The sequence below is a fragment of the Leguminivora glycinivorella genome, chromosome 13 (assembly GCF_023078275.1).
Source record: "Leguminivora glycinivorella isolate SPB_JAAS2020 chromosome 13, LegGlyc_1.1, whole genome shotgun sequence".
NCBI classification, from domain to species: domain Eukaryota; kingdom Metazoa; phylum Arthropoda; class Insecta; order Lepidoptera; family Tortricidae; genus Leguminivora; species Leguminivora glycinivorella.
The window spans coordinates 21,904,440-21,925,018 of NC_062983.1; the positions used below are offsets into that span (position 1 = coordinate 21,904,440).

General features: G+C 44.3%; 1 protein-coding gene across 1 annotated transcript in view; it reads left to right on the forward strand.

Moving 5' to 3' along the window:
- Nucleotides 1-18,497, forward strand: part of LOC125232595 (bromodomain adjacent to zinc finger domain protein 1A) — a 36,012-nt gene extending 17,515 nt beyond the window's left edge. Inside the window, exons 17-28 of the mRNA XM_048138320.1 lie at nucleotides 534-695; nucleotides 1,177-1,309; nucleotides 1,889-2,086; nucleotides 2,542-2,816; nucleotides 12,402-12,514; nucleotides 12,850-13,052; nucleotides 14,614-14,700; nucleotides 15,884-16,007; nucleotides 16,369-16,436; nucleotides 16,540-16,676; nucleotides 17,227-17,390; nucleotides 17,728-18,497. Coding sequence (XP_047994277.1) covers nucleotides 534-695; nucleotides 1,177-1,309; nucleotides 1,889-2,086; nucleotides 2,542-2,816; nucleotides 12,402-12,514; nucleotides 12,850-13,052; nucleotides 14,614-14,700; nucleotides 15,884-16,007; nucleotides 16,369-16,436; nucleotides 16,540-16,676; nucleotides 17,227-17,390; nucleotides 17,728-17,860 — 1,797 coding nt within the window. The 3' untranslated portion in view covers nucleotides 17,861-18,497. The remainder of the gene's footprint in view (nucleotides 1-533; nucleotides 696-1,176; nucleotides 1,310-1,888; nucleotides 2,087-2,541; nucleotides 2,817-12,401; nucleotides 12,515-12,849; nucleotides 13,053-14,613; nucleotides 14,701-15,883; nucleotides 16,008-16,368; nucleotides 16,437-16,539; nucleotides 16,677-17,226; nucleotides 17,391-17,727) is intronic.
- The last annotated feature ends 2,082 nt before the right edge of the window (nucleotides 18,498-20,579 follow it).

The following is a 20,579-nucleotide window of genomic DNA, read 5'->3' on the forward strand; positions in this document are numbered from 1 at the left end:
TTGAGTAAAAGTAGTAAAATTTAATGTATTTTCCACCAGCCCTATACTAAGGTCTATATAATTTTGTTCATCGGGAGCAAAATCATACTTTTTTTTATAATTTCTGTGATATCTTGCCTTACCATGCCACAGTAATTCATGGCTCACAGCACAATCTTTTGGAGAGAAGCACTTCTAATTGTAAAAATCATTAGTTACGTACATGTGCCTTAGGAAAATTGTTAAACTAACTAACTAGTATGGCACTGTGATCCAAAGAGGATCTTGGCCTCCAAAACGAGAGCACGCCACTTATCCCGATCCTGCGCAGCTTCCTGCCAATTATCGGCTTGTAGCTGACACAGATCCGCCATCACGCTGTCTCCCCGGCGGTACCTGGCCCGACCCGCCGGGCGGCCACGAGTTGGTCTTCCCAGATACGCCCTCTTGGCAGCCCGATCCGAACCCATTCTTAATAGGTGGCCGAACCAGCGAAGTCTGTGGGATTTGGTTACGCCGATGACGAAATTGCTAAATGTTGTCTTATATTACAGCCGCCACCAGTACCATCGACGCGGATGCACAAATTCCAGCCCTCACTCAATGTACCTGACGACTGCACACTCTCTGAAGCCTTGGAACTGTCTCTCAGAGACCACATCTTGGAGCTTGAAGAGAAGATCTTCCACGGCTGCCTAGGAGTTCTCAAAGTTAAGGTAAGATAACTAGGTGACTTATAGTCGCAATCACGTAGCGCAAGATTCTAATAGTTGTGCTACACTGGCAGCAAACACACAAAAAACATCACCATTACACTTTGGAGTGCAGTGATTAAACTTTAAATTTTCTCCTGTTTGCAATTCTACAAAATTTCATAGATGAATGAAAGCTTAAAATTTTGTAACATCATGTGCTTTTATTGTTTTATTTTGACGAGCGGTCTGGCGCAGTCGGTAGTGACCCTGCCTGCTGCGCCGCGGTCCCGGGTTCGAATCCCGGTAAGGGCATTTATTTGTGTGATGAGCACAGATATTTGTTCCTGAGTCATGGATGTTTTCTATGTATATAAGTATTTATATATTAAATATATCGTTGTCTGAGTACCCACAACACAAGCCTTCTTGAGCTTACCGTGGGGCTCAGTCAATCTGTGTAAGAATGTCCTATAATATCTATTATTATTATTTATTTATTCAGGATCGCGAAGCGTGGCGTGGAACCATCATGGTGCGCGGATACGACAAGCAAGCCGACTACCTGTCGTGGGGACCCGAGCGGCGGTATAGAGATGACTACCACATGCCTGGCGGCGTCACGGCGGTACCCACAGGTAAACATACACATGTTGCAAAAACTCGCCTGTGGAATCTCAACAATGTATTTTTTAACTCCCGACGCAAAAACGACGGGGTGTTATAAGTTTGACGTGTCTGTCTGTTTGTCTGTCTGTCTGTGTGTGTGTCTGTCTGTGGCATCGTAGCTCCCGAACTGATGAACCGATTTCGATTTAGTTTTTTTTGTTTAAAAGCTGAATTAGTCGGGAGTGTTCTTAGCCATGTTTTATGAAAATCGGTCCACTATTTGGCGGTCGGGGGTTTTTTCAAAATTTTAATTTTGTGGTTAGGCTATAATTACAACTGTTGGCGCTTCAAGCTCTTGTGAGTTCTGCCTTGCTCAACAAGTCTTTATTTTTATGTCTCTTTCTCCTCAAACATATTTTCCTACTCAAATTTGCCTTGATAATACCTAGCCTTCTGAAACGTTATCTTATAAGGCTGTACTGTGTGTGTCACTGCGTGTAACATTTTCTCTACCTAGATATTGGCCCTATTTCTTTTTTAATGTTCAATACACTTAGCAATTAAAATGCAACCATCTTTCGCATTCTGATCTCAATAAAACTTTCCAGATAACAAAACGGACATCACAGCCATACCTGAAAACAAATACCGCGACCCCGGACACTGTCTAGAGCCTCGACCAAACGGCATCAAAGTCGAACCGGGCGCTGCCGCTACAGCCTTGCAAACTACAGTTCGAGGGTTAGCGAGTGCGCTTCTGCAGGTGGAACAGGCCATACACCACAAGTACATCAAGAGACCACTGGGTGAGTACTGTTTGCTTCAGAGAATATAGACCTAAGCTACTGCCTGGAGTTCGTATATATATACATTATGAAATGGAACCCGGAGCAGTAGCCGCTGCTTGCAAACAACAGTACGTGGGTTGGCAAGTGCATTACTTTCTGCACAGCCCATATACTACAAGTCAAGCGGCACATGAGTGACGCAGTGCCTATAGGTACATGCCGTGTCAATGTGGCTAAACGACGTCCCCTCTTTTGTCAACCGTGACTGTAGTCCTAGTGCAAAAAAACCTTAAAACTGTACCCTTTTGACGTTTGTTCTACTCTTTCAATTTTGAACTGTAATTCTTATTGTAGAGATGCGTTTTTGTTTTAAGTATGTTGCCAAGTATTTTGACGCTAGCGATTAAAGGGTTAACGTTTTATGTCCCCTAGGTTAGCGGAACTTATTAAATATATGAAATTTCTTTCCCCAGGTCTCAGCGATAAAGAGCGTAAAGAACGCGAAGCCAAAAACAAGCCTCTCGACAACGACACCCTCGAACGGTGGGAGGTCTCCCTCATGGAGTGTCGCAGCTTCGCACAGATCGTCCTGCACCTCTTCACACTCGACTCGAGCATCACCTGGTCTGCTAGCATACTGAATGCGAGCTGTAGACTGTGTAGGAGGAAGACTGATCCGGATAATATGTTGCTCTGTGATGGGTGTAATAAGGGACATCATCTGTACTGCTTGAAGCCTAAACTCACGGTGAGTGTTATTTTTAACAGCTCTTTGTTCTAGATTCAAGTGTCACCTGGTCCCTTAGCATACCGAATGCGAGCTGTAGGCTGTGCAGGAGAAAAAACGGACCCGGATAATATGTTTCTCTGCAGTGGGTGTAATAAGGGACACCATCTGTATCTGTACTAATTGAAGTCTAAACTTACGGTGAGTTGTGTAGCATTTCGAGGATTGTGTGACTCATCCTGGTATGATAGATTAATGTGCTTAAGCTATAACCACTTGACAGTCCTACGATAGCATAGTATCCAAAAAAAAAAATCCGGTAGACAGTCCTACGATACCTTACTATCCAAAAGAGGGGATGGAGATACAGTTGATTAAAGTGACATCTAGCGAAATATTGCGGCATTATTTACCTATTCTCTTGATACAATAACGTAGCCTAACTACATAGTTTGCTACAAAAAGTATAGATGGCGCTCGCGATATAGTGTACGCTCGTTACTTAGTGAATGAAAAAATAAATTCGGCAGTGCCTTGTCAAACTCCGCGTGTTTGTGTTTGATTTTGAATTTGTTTAATTTTTTTTGGATATCTTCATGAGAACTGTATGTGTTGGTTGTGGTATCATTATAAAGGTAAAATAGTATATTTCTCTAATACGTAATAAAAAAAGGGGGTCATCGCTCAAAATTTCCTGTAATTTAAGTAATAGTCAAATAAAAAATTTCTTCATTTTTTTTTCGATTACATAAGTTTAACCTTGATTTATAGTATATAATCATACATATTTTACTATCACTATAATTTTATTTCAAGTACTGTACGTTCATTTATACCGAAGTATTTTTTTTTTAACTATACCTTATGTAGTTTAGAAGATACAGACGTTTCTGTAAAAAGTTGTGAATGCGCAGCGCGCTGCGCGCGTCGCTTAAAAACCCGGATGGTTGACCGGAATATGGTCGCGCGGGCTGGACTGTCAAGTGGATAAGGGACGAATATAATTCTTACCAGGTTGAGTTACACAGTCATCGATATATTCGCCGACGTTTCGGATCTGGCTTTGAGCCCACATTTTTTATTTATTAAGTTGTTAAGTTTAAATTAAATAAAAAAAACACGGGCATTTTATCTTCTGAAAGCTCTGCCGTTAGTTATAAACATCAATATGAAAAGAGCATTGTTTTAAAATAAAACAGTCTATAATATAATATTATAAGTGTGACTTTTCAAGCTACGAGCTAACAGAATGCGTTTAAATTTCATGCTGTCAGGCGAACTTAAACTTGACGCAACGTAAGGTAACTAAATAGTGTACCTAGGAAGGTTTTTTGACTATCGTTTGAACATCATTAAATTTAGATCTTATTAGTCAGACCTTTTTGCATGCCCTTTATTCTGTAACATTTATGATTTATATAGTTTTTAATAGTTGCCTACTACATTTTATAATATTGCAGGTTTTATTTGAAAGTAGTTAACAGTTTCTAATCCATAAATCAGCAACAGGCGTCGTCCTTACACACAAACAATAAAGCTATCCGCAACAGGCTTCGTCATTTACCCATATGTGGGTTATTGCAACAACAACATACGCGCAAACTAACTAGGACCCGCCCGAGTCGTACCGGGCCCAAAGGTTCCCATCACACTAGCAGCATTTCCACGCTGTATAGGCAATGAAATCCCCTGCACCAGATACGACCCGGAACGCGGATCGCAGCCCCTATCCCTAAGTCGGCGACCAAGTTCCCTAACAAAGGCTTTAGCCTCAGTTCCCCAGGGTCCCGCCGTCTCCACAGCAAGTGGCACAAATTTGTACATTGCTTCCAGGGCGCTGTACTTTGCGTGCTTGAGTCTAGCTGCAAACTCTGCAGCTGACCCAGCAGACTTAATTGTGAGGCCAAGGTGGGACGGAGCAAAAGTACTCACACACGTGGCGTCCCACAATAGGCACTGACCCTTCTGCCACGGAACCAACGTGAGTCCGTCTGGCCTCTTGCCGTCCGTGCGAGATAACCCTGGAGGTTCTAACACGCAAGGAATGTTGGCTGCCACCAAAGCCCGGCGAACCACGTCATTAATAGTGTGATGCCTAGAAAAACGCCCTGCGCACCTTTGGCAACTAAGCCCATGGTGACCATCCTCCTCGATAATGACGCCACAAATCACACAATGACGGCTCACACACCTTACAACCCAACCGCAAGGCCACCGCTATTCTCAAAGAATCGCTATCCAGCATGGTGCCTAGCTGAGGGGAAGGTAAAGCGTGAAATGAAATGAAATGAAATGAAATGAAATGAAATGAAATGAAATGAAATGAAATGAAATGAAATATTTATTTTCCAAGTAGGCATATTACAATGCGCTTATGAACGTCAAATAAAACTACGCCGGCTCTAACCCTACGCCTCAGCCTCGAGAAGATTTCAGTCCCCCCTCAGTTGGAGGAGGGTATCCACTATGGGACCGGCAAGAAACTCGGCGGGCCACTTCTTTTCAAAACATTACATCTTATATTTAACATGCATTAAAAAAAAACAAGATACAATTTAATAAGCAAAAGTATTCATAAAAAAAAATTAACACAAGAAATTATACAAAGTACAAAGCTATTATGATTATTAATAAGAGATGTTAGAGATGTATAGAGTCTCTAAGTGTCAAAGTACATCTAAAAAAATTATACATGAAGAAAAAAACCGAATAACTAAAATAACTTTAGAGTTGTAAAAGACTCTTGTTGTCTTAAGCAAAGGAAAAAAAAAATATAAAAATTTTACCTTCCAATAAAATTTGTATTATTTTGCCTGGTATATCCGAGGTCTTTATAGGAGAGAGTACGTCGTAGACGTCGCATCGGACCGATAGATGGCGCCATCGTTCGTTGTAAGTCGCTCCGGCGTCTCACCGCCGCGATGTTGGTAGTCCCGTTTTTCCCCACCTGCAACACAAGGCCCCCCGCGCCCCGACTCGCCACCAGCCACCCTCATTGTTGAGGAGAAGTGCCGACGGTATATTAAGCCTACCAGGAAGGCATCACTCAGACCTCGGATATACCAGGCAAAATAATACAAATTTTATTGGAAGGTAAAATTTTTATATTATTTGTGCCGTTTGTATATCCGAGGTCTTTATAGAGACCTGTTTATTATCTCCTGGTGGCGAGTCAGCTGGCGCGCAAGCCTTTGGTAGCCCTATTGGCATGGCATAGCATAGAAGAATAAGTGAATCAGTTGAACCGATTTGACAGATGTATCAGTCGAAATAGCCTTCGATCCGCGAATATCTCGGTGCCAGAAACGCATAAAGAGATTTTCGTGATGACGTTTAGCTTTAGTCAGCGAATAGTTAGAGAAATGACATTATTATACATCGCAGATCAAAACCAAAAAAAAAAAAGATGTAGGCGAGGCTGACTTGAACAAGATACAAAAACCTTAGATACACTATTATTATTAACAGACACGTTATTTTATCAGGTTATAAACCCAATTTCAGACACAAAGTGTGGAAATTAACTGTAAAAGTAGTGTAACTATCTGTACTGTAGCAGGGTAACGTAATTGATACTGCTTTTGTCAACCCTTCGTAAAAATTATCTAAATCAATATTAGCTTTGATATGACTATTTAAAGTCCAACGTCTTACGTCCATATCAAACACAGAAAAAGGTCATCACTCACGTGCCCAAGGGCTATTTGTTACAATACTGGTATTTTCGATCAGACTATTTCGCGTCAAGCGAGCGCGGTTGCAAGCGAGACTCCTGAACTCTGAACTCTTTTTAGTGAGGGCATTTGAGGATACCGATCGCTCGGTAAAACTAGCCTAGAAGATGAAAAGTACGAGCGCTGTCGATTGCTACTACACTGGACGGAGGTATCAGTCGATTTCTTTAAGTCAGTCATTGACTCTTAGGGTAATCCATTACCTAATCCAAAACCCGATGCGACGGATTTCTACTTCGTGCAATGAAGGTCGACAGAGTAGACTGAGAGGTGGAGACGTCAGTGTCGCATCGCTGGTGGATGCTGAACACGTCGTGGTAGCAGGTCAAGGGGTGAATTTAACACCGCCACACATGCGCGCTTTAAGAGCGTAGGCGGAGCGCAATAATGGCGGTGCACCGCACTAACGCTGGCGTTGCGCCCAGTGGGCGCTAGCGGGAACGAACGAGCGCTGATAGCGAGCGCAACGCGCGCGGGACGCGAGCGGAATGCACGCGCATTCAGCGCGCTGATAGCGAAGCGGAATGCGCTTTATGTGTGGCGGAGGCTTAATACGTACCGTTGTACGGCGTAATGCAGGGCTCTCGCAGACGAAGAGGTACGATGACGGGCGAAGCAGAAGAAGGCGAGGTCACCGAAGGTCACTTACTTGGCTCCCAGGGGGTGCATACTGACCTCGTACGACAGTCTGTTGGAGTCAGCAGTTACTGTCGTAGTTACTCGTAACAGAAGAGATGTAGTCCTGCCATCGTACAGCATAACATAACATACAACTGAACTGTGCATAGCATATAGTGCTATGCGAACCTTAAGCCGGCTGCATGTCACTTCAGTCGCCAGCGCCACCGCCTGTTGAAGATTATTCTCCATCGGAAGAGCTTTACTTCGTACAATGTTCCGATTATTGAAGGTCTTATCGGGCTGCAGATGCAAGCAAAACAGGGGCGATTGGCCTACAGCTATCGGCAGCTGTACGAGGTAATGCTGGAAACTGCAGCGGTGCAACCTTCCTCTGTAGACCACGAAAGTTGTGAAATTTATGAAATCAGGTTCTACGATCGAATCAAGCACTATATTAATTGAGTATAGTCGAGCCAGATGATAACTACTGAAGTACTCCTGAGTTCCTGGCCCCTTTCGCTTTGAGCTGGAATCTGAAGTTCACTAAGGCGAAGCAGGTTTATTTTTCCCAATTTGTTTATTAGAGGCTCGGCGAATAAGTTAATCTCTCGAATGGACAGGGGGCGCCACAAGCCTCCGGGAAATCGTCGTGTACTTGGAACCCCCGCGGCCAGATTGCCGATCGGTTTTGGTGTCCGCCCGGTAAACAGACGCACGCTCAGGATGCAGGACGCTGGCTCGAATTCAGATCTGGACATTCTGAAAGGGATTTTTTTTTTTAATTCCGCAAACCTTTACGATGTCTTTGACCTACACAATGAGCGATGTACAGGAATCACAGGGTCTTCTCGCGAGGCGCCTCTCCGGTTAGATAGCTCGCGAACATCGTCAGGACACCCTCGCAGTAGTGCGGCTCCTCGTCCGGTTATTGACGTCTTACCTCGTTCAACTATGGGTCTCCAAACCACGTTAGGACGTAGCATCTTAAGAATTTATCTGTTCTCACTTCGGCGACGGAGGAGTCCTTGGTCAAAATAGAGTGTAAATACAGTCGTACTTCACGGGAACTGGAAAGAGAAGAGTGGATACCATAGTGTACGGGATGTCAGCTGATAGCGGCGCCCGGCGTCACATTGGAGGGTAGTATCAGCCTGGTCAGCAACAGAGTCTGCAACGATACCGTAGCAGACGGAGCCTGGATAGTGGCACCATTGTAGGGGAAGACAGTGTTCGCGGTGAGCGTGACATCTTAGGCGCGACGGGCGTTATCAGCGTGGCGGCTAGCAGCACCAAGGGCCCACATCAGCAATCTTACCAGCTTGTCACTGCAGCAGACGCTGTTATGTTCGGCGGTGAGATTGAGACGGCCGTCGTCAGCTCGAAAGGCGTCTCGATGCCCTGTCGCGTCGCGCAGTATCGTGCTCGGTGGCCCTCTCGAGGTCGCCGCCGTCAGCGCGGGAGGCACCGGCGCCAGCGTGGCAGTCAGCTACATCGGTGAACAGCATCAACAGAGTTCGCGGCGTCGTCACGGCAAACGCGGCAGGAAAATTAGCGACGCCTTCGCGGCAGCCGCAGTATTGCGCTCGGTGGCGCGATGAAGGTCGCCGCGTCTGCAATCTTACCTCGTGCGATCGAGGCGACATCAAGGCGCCAGCATGAGCGTGTCGGCCGACGACACCGGTGGAAAACTTCAAGTAGCTTGCGGCGTTGTCACGGCAGACGCAGCAGAAGGATTGCGACGCCTGTGCAGCGGTTAACAGTATTACGCTCCGCATCACCACTGAGGCGCCAGCATAAGCGTGGCGGCCAGCAATACTGGTGGACAGCTTCGGCAGGGTCGCGTCTCGCGTCGTTGTCACGGCATATGAACGCTCTACATCACCATCGAGGCGCCAGCATAAGCGTGGCGGCCAGCGATACTGGTGGACAGCTTCAGCAGGATCGCGGCGTTGTCACGGCAGATGAGCTCGCTGCATCACCATCGAGGCGCCAGCATAAGCGTGGCGGCCAGCGATACTGGTGGACAGCTACAGCAGGTGGACAGTCAGCAGGATCGCGGCGTTGTCACGGCAGACGAACGCTCTGCATCACCATCGAGGCGCCAGCATAAGCGTGGCGGCCAGCGATATTGGTGGACAGCTTCAGCAGGCTCGCGGCGTTGTCAAGGCAGACGCACGCTCTGCATCACCATCGAGGCGCCAGCATAAGCGTGGCGGCCAGCGATATTGGTGGACAGCTTCAGCAGGCTCGCGGCGTTGTCAAGGCAGACGCACGCTCTGCATCACCATCGAGGCGCCAGCATAAGCGTGGCGGCCAGCGATACTGGTGGACAGCTTCAGCAGGATCGCGGCGTTGTCACGGCAGACGAACGCTCTGCATCGTCACCATCGAGGCGCCAGCATAAGCGTGGCGGCCAGCGATACTGGTGGACAGCTTCAGCAGGATCGCGGCGTTGTCACGGCAGACGAACGCTCTGCATCACCATCGAGGCGCCAGCATAAGCGTGGCGGCCAGCGATACTGGTGGACAGCTTCAGCAGGATCGCGGCGTTGTCACGGCAGACGAACGCTCTGCATCACCATCGATCAGCAGGCTCGCGGCGTTGTGGCGGGGGCAGAAGGTGGCCGCGCTGGTAGCCTGCGTATTGACGACTGATCACTAACGGCACGGCGCTCGCGTCGGGGCAGCAGCAGACATACTTACAGCGTCGCACGCGACGCCTATGCGGCGGCCACAACGTTGTTCGGCGGCACCGCAGAGATGGCCATCGTTAACGAGGAGGCAACTTCTACGCAACCTCGGCGGCGCCGACGCGGCGGACAACACTGCCGCGGTCAGCGGCGCTATCGCAGCGCTACAGTAAGTTTCGGCGCCGACACGTGGCTTGGGGCCTCCGCACCGAATCGGAAACCGAACATATTCTTTCTAAAATAATATGAATCTGCTCACCCATTCGTCGGAGAAATTCAAACCTCCTTGAAGCGCGGTATTCCTCCACCGCGCCCGCCGCCGCCGCCGCCGCAGCCCGCAGGTCGCGCAGCCCGCGGTCGCGAAGCACGTGGTCCCCGGAGCACGTGGTCCCCGGCGGAGCAACTTACCTACGTTACCGCTTATATTCTCGCGCGAAACTTTTAATACGCGGATAACACTTCCTACTTTAGTCTCGGAAATGCGAATAGTTTAAAAAGAAAACTGATTAACGGTAACGATTTTTGCAGCATGGAACTTTCTTACAAAAAAGTGGGTAGAATCATAAAGCACCGCTCGTTCATTTCTATAGTGAGAACCCCGAAAGACGAATAATGATCGCTAGCGAGGCATAATATATCTCATTATTCAAGACGAACGAGCGCAAATTAAAAGGGAAGAAAGAATTGACGGATGAAATTGAAAAATTTCATAATTTCGAAACGTTATAAGCCACTTTTTAAATAAAAACACGAATAACTCTGGTTTGACCAGAAATAACAAGGAAATAGAAACTAAAAGATTAATTTCGAGACACCATGCTGTAAAAATGTTCGAACGGAATACGCGACAACCGGTCACTTCGGCGTTCGACGAAACAATGGGGGTGGCTGGTGGCGAGTCGGGGCGCGGGGGGCCTTGTGTTGCAGGTGGGGAAAAACGGGACTACCAACATCGCGGCGGTGAGACGCCGGAGCGACTTACAACGAACGATGGCGCCATCTATCGGTCCGATGCGACGTCTACGACGTACTCTCTCCTATAAAGACCTCGGATATACAAACGGCACAAATAATATATGTATACTTAATCTACTTTTTTCCTTGGAGATGTATATGGTCTCCAAGAGTCAGAAAGAAAAATAAACAAACAAGGACCGAACAGAGTGCCTCAACGTAATCTCATTCAAAATTAATGTTACATAGAATAGCATAGCCCCTATTAGCTGAAACAGACCGGTCTTCACAAACAGCACCCGTTCACGAATATGGCGCGCATCTCAGCCATCGCCTCCCTCAACCTTCATTCGGGAAGGTGGCGACCCGAGCCACGCTCCGGATTCAGGACTCGTTGCAGCTTTGAAACGCGCTAAGTCCGATCCTGCCGCGCTGCCCACCAAAGTTGTACAAATTTCTTTGCACAAGATATCATCCCATGCTCTCTGGGAACCGAGGTTATCCGCGCACCTTTGGCAACTAAGCCCATGGTGACCATCCTCCTCGATAATGACGCCACAAATCACACAATGACGGCTCACACACCTTACAACCCAACCGCAAGGCCACCGCTATTCTCAAAGAATCGCTATCCAGCATGGTGCCTAGCTGAGGGGAAGGTAAAGCGTGGAGCCACGCTCCGGATTCAGGACTCGTTGCAGCTTTGAAACGCGCTAAGTCCGATCCTGCCGCGCTGCCCACCAAAGTTGTACAAATTTCTTTGCACAAGATATCATCCCATGCTCTCTGGGAGCCGAGGTTATCCGGGCGCTCGATACTCTGGCAAACAGTGGACCACCTAGAAAAAGCTTCAGCTACAAAAGGTACATGGGTATTGTCACCATTACAGGACAAAATGCGAGCAACAAGCCCCATAGTCCCATGAGCCGAAGCAAGGAACGCCACCACACCCACTTCCCGACAGCGCCGTATACCCAGCCCACCATGACGAACCGGAAGGGAAGCCTGACACCACTGCGAATCGCTCAGGCGCACATTGATAATAGACTCCAACGCAGATTTAATAGTATCATCCAATTTTAGAACATCATCCTCGTACAGCCAGGTAGGAGAAGTCCTTAGGATGTACAACATGCGTGGCATTCCTAAGCAGCTCCGCAGCAGGACAAGCGCTACATGCGCTGACAAATTCTGTAAACGCTCCTGAGCCCCAACAAAAGCCAATCTTTTCTCCTCAAGAGCACAGCTAATCCCTTCCGGAAAAATGGGTGCACCCAGCAAGCACAAGGATGACCTATCCAGAAGTCGCAAACCCGGCAATAACCCTTCAAATTCCGCCATCAAATTACTGTCAAGAGTACCACAACTAAACTAGTACATATTTTGTATTTACAAATTTAAAAATATTTTGCGGACTTGACAAAATATTCAGCAGACTTGATATTTATGAAACATCGCATGTTTTAATTCATTTTGTTAGTTTTTTGTTGAACATAAAAAATATAGCTTGTTGCATTTTCGCTTGTGAGATTTTTGCAGGTCAGTTGAATTTTTATAACGAACCCAAAAAATGTTTTTATAAGTTTCGGGTATATTTTTGTTTACAGAAAGTACCTGACGGTGATTGGTTCTGTGAGCAATGTCGGCCGAAAGAGCGGACGCCGCGAAAACGAAGGAAAATCATCGAGGAACCTATAAATGATGATAGTGAGAGTAACAGGTGCGTTTGTAACTATATCTAAACTTTGTTATTCGGTTTACGTCGGAGGCTTTCTGGAACGTTACATCGGACGCATGGTGTTGGTAGATGTATCGGGGTGGTTATTAGTTGATGTTTGATGTGTTTTGGCGCTTTAATATGATATAAAGTGGCTATAAACTCATCTATATAATGTAGTTTGCCAAATACGCCGCGAATTTAAAACGTTTTATGGACGCCAGTCCATCCGTCTACATTTTTTAAATTTTACGTCGTTCACTGATGGAATCGTCTCGAGAGAAGTTCCTAATTATTACTTGGATGATATATGTGACATATTATATTTATCGTCGTAGCTCGGAGTCGGAAGGCGAGTTGGACTTGGGCCTGTGCGGCGCGTGCGGCAGCGGCGGGGAGCTCGCCGCCACGTGCCGCGCGTGCTCGGCGCGCTACCACGCCGAGTGCGTGGCCGCGCCGCCCTCGCGCCAGGCCAAGCGCTGGATCTGCCGCGCCTGCCAGGCGCCGCCCTCTGCGCACGCCAACAACTCCAGGCATAGAGGTGAGTGGCCGATGTTTACGGTCGCCGTCTGAAATGTCGGAGCGGCCGAGGTGCTCACGAACAGGTATACATGTGAACGCGCCGCTTTGGCCGAGGCGTGTAGAGTGCGCGTTTAAATAGTTGTACCGGCTGTCGTACAGGCGCCTGCGTATAATAAAATAAAGCGCGAGACTTATACTTTTTGAGAACTGAAATCGGCCAGAATGAATAAAAAGAAAATTATGAACATACGTGTATAAATTAAACAGAAAATCAAAAGTTTATCTCGTTTTAAAACATCTCATGTTTTTCGTAGCTTAACAATATAAATGGAAATATTATTGGCGCCACAGAACACCCCACTAGAAGCCAAATGCAAGCGATATTGTTCGAGACGCAAATCACCAATCCTTGCGGAGTGAGGCGGGCGCGCACGGTGCTGCCATTGGTCGTTTCAAATAATGGCGCGCCTTTATGATTAGCAGTAGGGATGGGAATGGGACATGTCTATTATAGACAATGGTACCGGTACCAGTACTGTGGTGAATTTGTTTTGCAACAAATTATAATATTATAATTAAATTATAATAAGGCCTAGTTACCCTTCGGGTTGGAAGGTCAGATGGCAGTCGCTTTCATAAAACTAGTGCCTACGCCAAATCTTGGTAGTAGTTTCCAAAGCGGACCCAAGGCTCCCATGAGCCGTGGCGAATGCCGATGCCGGGATAACGCAAGGAGGATGATAATTGTGATAGCATCTCAATAAAAATCATTCTAGTAACTAATAACTAAACTGTGCATTTTTACTTACGTTTACTAAGTTAAATAACCAACTAAATATTCTAAACTAATCAATGAACTAAATACCACTACAGACTCTACAGATTCTAGATAATTATTCACTATTACAAATCTGCTTTCTTTTATATTTCATAAAATGGTAGCACATGGTACGAACGGCAGTACGAAGTTCCCGCAACAGACATAAACTAACATGGCCCCATGCCTAGTCGTTTACGTGAAAGGGATAGCATATCACATTGTTAACTCGGTAAAGAGGGATGGACGCGCCTCGGCGCCGCTCAGCACAACCATATTGACCAGTATAAATGAACTCCGCGGACAATAAACAATATTCAACAAAATAATTAATTTGACTTAACTGTGGAATGTTGTTCCATCTTTTTTACATGTAGAAGTGTTAGAAGACTTGCCACACCACTTTATGCTGTAAGAGACCATTGTTTGCAACCAAAATTGATTATTTAAGATTTTTTCCCGAGCGGACACGGACACTGTTAGCGGGTCGTATACTTGGGCGCTACTGATCGGTGTCGCACGCGTTCAAACTTTTATAAACCTGATTTGTCGTATGCTTGGTGACCGCAAGTCGCCCTGTAAGGGCCATCTTGTTGTATTGATCTGTGATTGGCGCTTTTGCGAACTGTCATATTAACATATGCCTTTATTATATTCATCAAAATAAAAGTTAATCTTTCATAACGCCATTAGAATAAAGGCCACCTACATATTAGATCTAAGTCCTTAGTGAATAAACGTCTAACATATTGCCCGTTTCAAGAGCCGTCGAGCCGGCGCTGCGCCGCGGCGGCGCTCGACAATATCCACCACTACACGCGCAACCTCCACAGCCGCCGCAGCAGCGAGGGTTGGTTGTTCTATCGTATTGTTTGGCCACTCTGTAAAACACGGCTACACGCTCAGTTCTCATCTCATTGCATCTTGCGTAGGGTGAAACTACATGTCGGCACCGCAATAGGGGTTTACTTATCTTTGCATACTTACTCTGGCAAAAAATCTGTGTTCGATTGTTGAGTTTTAGGCAAGAAATTTTCAACGAATTTGGGCGGCCGATATTGGCTGGCGATAGCACAGTTTGCCCTGTGAATACTTAAAATTGTGTCAATTTCTTTTTTTATTCGGAATTGTATGTTTTGTGTGCCAGCCATTTAAACAAAACTTGAGACAGGCAACCGATATTGGCGTCATCAGTGCAACCCTTGATGGGTTGAATAATTAAATTTCCTAATAATTTAGCTTGTTATTTTCTTTAATCAGTTACCACATTTATTCGTGATGCTGATCTCGCAATCGCTAAGATGACGTCACGTAGTGGATAAAAGTTTTGCTTTGAAATGTCACAAAAATGATTTGAGCAAACGATTTTATAATGCACATTTTTTCAAAATCCTAACGGCATAAAAAGGGTCATAATTTACATGTGTTTGAGTATTTTGGGTGCCAATTAATGAAATGATGTTTTGCCCTACTTATCTTTTGCGCTTTTTCTGATAGATTCCACGATTTCCCATATCGTCCATCTTTGTATGATCATTGGTGTCACGTTGTTACTTTTTATTTGCATTTAGCATCATTTTTCTTTTGCGCTCTTTGGTTGTTTGACGTTTCATTAACTTGTTAACATTCCAAATGTATTTTTCCTCACGCATTGCTTCAATTTCTAACAAGACCTCCCTTTAATGTAGGGTCCTTTTCTCCATGAAAATCATATTGGTTGGGCCCTTGTTCTTCTAGAAACCCTTTAACTGATATGGGGACTTAAAGCATGTATCAATCGAATCTTCTCAACTAACAACTGGGATAGATAGTACTGCCTTAGTCTTAAAGTTTAGCTAAATTTAAAAAAATATAAAGGATCGACCACATCGAAATTTTACGCAGTGTACATATAGTGCCGTGTCTTATGCTTTGTATTTTTGTCATCCATCATGTTGCGTAAACGGTTTCTGATCAGCGATGTGGCCGTTCCTTAAAGAAATACTTTGTCAAACAATGCATAAAATTATAATTACTTATTATATGTGTTATAGATTCGTACGACAGTGAAGACAACACATCGCTAATATCACTGAAGAAGACACGATCACGACAGAGCAAGGAAGCGTCGCCCCTCGTCAATGGACATACGCCCACTAACAACAGGAGATCTCGCAAGTAAGTTTACTGCATACTGTTTAACAAAAGGGCGGGGTCGCCATGTGAAGTTATTGCTATTAATTAGTTGTTACTATTAGTTATCATTATCACCCAGTTCGACTAGTGGTAACTATTGGCATTTTTCCCCCGCCTGTTATATGTGGCAACTAATAGGATAGAAATGTCCAGTAGGGACACCTGACCTATAGTAGGGATTTTTAATTGGCTTTAGGTAACTAGTGGGAATATCCCCTTCTTCTGATTGGTTAGTTTTTCTGGGAATAAAGCTTACGGAACAACAGCATTTTTTTAAATTACTAAATCCACGAATGATGTACTCAACTACTCATACAATATTTATTTCTATTTTTTTTTGTAGATCGAAAGACGATGTCAACACAAGCGCGAGCAAAAAAGCGAAAACACCTCTTACGAATGGTGTTCACGGTAAGATTTTGTGTATCTTTATCTTGTAAAAGCATTCTTCCAATTTTATAACCAATTTTTTTGGATGAGTACTGTAAAATTGTAAATTATTATTCATCTACAGAAGAAAAACAAGTGAACGGCAGAAAGCGAGGTAGCAAAGAATCGTCTCTCCACACGGAGGGCTTGGAGCAGCTTCTCAAAGAGGTGCTCAAACACAAGGACTGCTGGCCGTTCTATGACCCCGTCGACACGGAAATGGTAAGCATTTTATACTATTTGAGTCAAATTTTGCAACTTAGAGCCAAGCTAGAAAGGAGCAATACCACAACAGAAAAAAAAATTGTGCGTGGAGGCCCTCCGCGTGGAAGAAGTGAAACTTCGCAATGTGTTGTTTTTTTTAAATTCGAGGCAACACTGACGTTTAACGCTGTCAGTTGGAAGTCGCATTAGAAGTTTTACTTCAAAAAAAAGTAGTAAGTAGAAGGGTTTGCTGTGTGCTGTGTGCGATGCCACTGCTACTCTTTGAGGCGAAACTAGTACTGAAAGTTCTGCTGTCAGATAATTGGACTCACCAACAGACTTTTGGATTCATTAATTTCATTTCTCATTAGATGGGTCTAGACAGAGCAAGGCACGTCCCGAATCAAAGTCCTGGTATGGCATATGGCTAAAATAGATGTGCCTCGCTTGAGGTAGGCATTGCGTTCTATTCGGTCGGCCGATTGTACAATTATGTCAGTAGCCGTGAATATTACACGGTCTTATTGCCTTTAGCTAGTTCTTAATAAATGTTAATAATGTGTCTCAGGTTCCTGACTACTTGGACGTCATCAAGACCCCCATGGATTTCACGACGATCAAAGAGAAGCTGTCTCGGGGCGAGTACGAGTCGGACGCGGCGCTGCTGGATGACGCCGCGCTCGTGTTCCACAACTGCTACACGTACAATAAGGATAGCCATCCTGTAGCCAAGTGAGTCATGTTACATCGTGCTAGTTTATTACCGAATCATTCTCCCGGACCACATTCACAAAGAGTGAGCGGCGTCGTGAGACAAACCGTCTACGTAAACGCGTCGCGGCTCAGGCACATCTACATCGGTCGTTCGCTACGCGGAGACTCGCCGTTCTGTCGGTATGGACTCGTTTATTTGCCAGTTTTCCAGACACGGAGGGAGTGCGGGTACAGGGTACTTTTTTGTGAATCTTTTACTTTTTTGCGACATACCGTTCCACTAAGTATCTCGTTGCAGTTTTTTCTACAAATGATGACTTGTTCCATTTAAAATGACACGGAAGTATATTTTCAGAGCGGGCGTCCGGCTCGAGCAGTACATCCAGCGGCGCTGCGCCGAGCTGTCGCTGCCGCCGCTGCCGGAGCTGAGCCTGGAGGCGGCGGCGCCCCCCCCGGTGTCCGGCAACAAGAAGCCGCGCCTCAAGTGACCGCAGCCGCCGCGCCTGCGCGACTACCTGTGCTACTAGGCGGCCGACTCCCTGCTGTCTCTCGCATATCCTCTGGCCTATGAGCTCCCGGTATCCGCTTCTCAGATTTGGTTCTGATATGGTCTTTTCGTAGATATTGAAATAGATAAGGGAACGCTAAGATGCCTAAAGTACTGCCAAATATTGTATTTTTATAATGAGGAAGCCCGTTGATATCGCTCCTACGATCTGTGTCGATGTGAAGTAAAAGCCAGAAAAAAAGTATAGGTTTTAAATGTGACAGCGGGCGGACGATGGCGCCCCTTGCCATCGTAAAATGCTAGTTTGCTTCCTCGTTACGAAAGTTCTATAATTTGAGTTACAATATTTTTTAGTACTTTATTCGTTGTCTTATAGAATCCTTAACGACCTGTCAGAAGAGCACTATTTCATTGTAAATAGTAATTTTAACACATAATTCTATGCCAAGGATTGGAGAAACACCAAAAATGCAGTCTGTCCGCCCACTGAGGCTAGTGACATTGTGATTGAACTATTTATAATTAGTGAATGGTGATCGGGACACGTGCGTCGTGTTAGAAATCAATAAATGATAGTGATCAGAGATCTATCGTACAGTCAGTTTCATATTCAATACCGTTAACACTTTCGCTACCAAGAACCCGACTGTCGGGTACACCGCTCGTAGAAGCGTAGCCGATTACATGGGTTTCCCCGTATGTAGCGAAAATGTCGTAGCGCCGCGTAGAGCCCGGTTTCGAAAGTGTTAAATGATCTTGAGGTCTTAGTAATTTGTACAACTCAGAAAATCCGCATATAAAACTTACTTATACACGGTGTTTCCGGTATCACTCAAAACCTCAGACACCCCAACTGATTTTTATTTTTTTAAACTCATCTAGAGTATTCATCTTTTAATCTGATCGTTACTTTTTTTTTGATTGAATTTTTAATTTTCTGTACAGCTCTACTTGACTTTTAGCTCTACACTCAATAAAATAATTGCTAACTACCATCATAAACCAAAAGACTATTTATTTGTGTACATTACTGCAACGACATAAGGTTTACCAATAGACAGCTAAGATGTCACTGTAAAACACTTTAAAGCTTTGTCACAGTAAACTTCAAATTGGACAGGTAATCGCAGTAAGCAAATAAACTCAATATTCAAAATGACAAGGTTGTAATTAGGTACGAGTTCAATTTGTTATGACTTATGATAAACATTAAGATTAAACTGACAAACAACGTCAACCTAGTAGCGGAAAAAATAATCGTCCAAGTAACCGGCCAGTATTAATACCCCTAAATACTGAAAAAAGGTAAACAACCTCTAGCAATGCGATATACACAATGTTGTATTACGAGTACAATAGAATGGGCACGTAAAAAATAACTAATAATACTAATTTAAATAAAAATATTACCCCCATCAAGATATAGCTCAATCGATTCTACTCTCGATTCTGAACAAACTGTTTTCAGGTTTTTAGTGTTAAGTGAAACACGGTGTATTTAGCAGCAAAAAAGTTGTACGATAAAAATATGAATCTGACTATATGATATGATATGAGTGATATGACACATAAATTGATTCATGTTGTTTATATTAAAGGATTAATTGTAACGCTTTGTAAATTTTGCATGTAACTACGTGACGTGGCGTCTTATGTACAAAAATAAATTAAAGGAGACTAACATAATTATTGTCACCAAAGTTACTAACGTAAAAATGTATTCTGATAAAATACGCCTGCTGTAACACTGAGGTAGGCTCTTTGCAGCAGTTTACCCTTAGGCCGCGGCTTGGGTGCATACGTAGCGATGAGCGGCAAATCCAAACGTTTATCGAGTTTAGATTTGATTTTCCGTGGCTTAGCAGATCGCGTGCGTCCAGGCCGCAGCCTTAAACGACGTAGAGACCTGAAGCCACGTCACGAGAACGTACGTAACTCTAACGAGAAATAAAAGTAATGTCAATTGTAATGATACGATTGTTTGATATTGAAAATGGCCACGGCGAGATTTAGAAGATTGTTGACACTTGCAAAGTATTAATCAATATTTTCGTATCGCATTGATAAAATTATGTATGTATATCAATAAATGAATGTAACTTAGATGATGACCGTTAAAATATAATACCTTTTGAATCTAATATTAGTTACAACTCTATGTAATTGTATCGCTCTACATAAATTCGTAATCTGTGTGTACACGTAGTCAGCGAATTATTTTTGTATAAACTTTACGCTATAGCCAATAAAATCCTTAGTTCTGAAGATCCTACGAATATCCGTTCAAAGAATATTGAGCCTTGTTTCATGGAAATAAGGTCCTTGTCATCAGTTGTACATGGTGAATCAACTTTTTCTTGCTTTTTGCAAGAATTACCCTTACTTATTATTAGGTCTACTTTTGTGATTTTTAACCTTACCATCGTGAATAAAGATCCTTATTTCACGTATACCAATTAGGGAAAAATTTAAAAACGATTCATTTTTAATTAAAACAATATGTGACCCAGTGGAAGAGACACTTTTTTCATACAAAAGTGAGGGACAGCTATGTCCACTGGGTCACTGCTCGAAACAAAGTTATAAAATAGGAAATCCTATAATTACGTGTTGTATTGCGTAGCTAGTATATGTGTCTAATATAATAAGTATACATTAATTAGACTAAATCCCAATTAAATTTTCTGACCACATGTAGT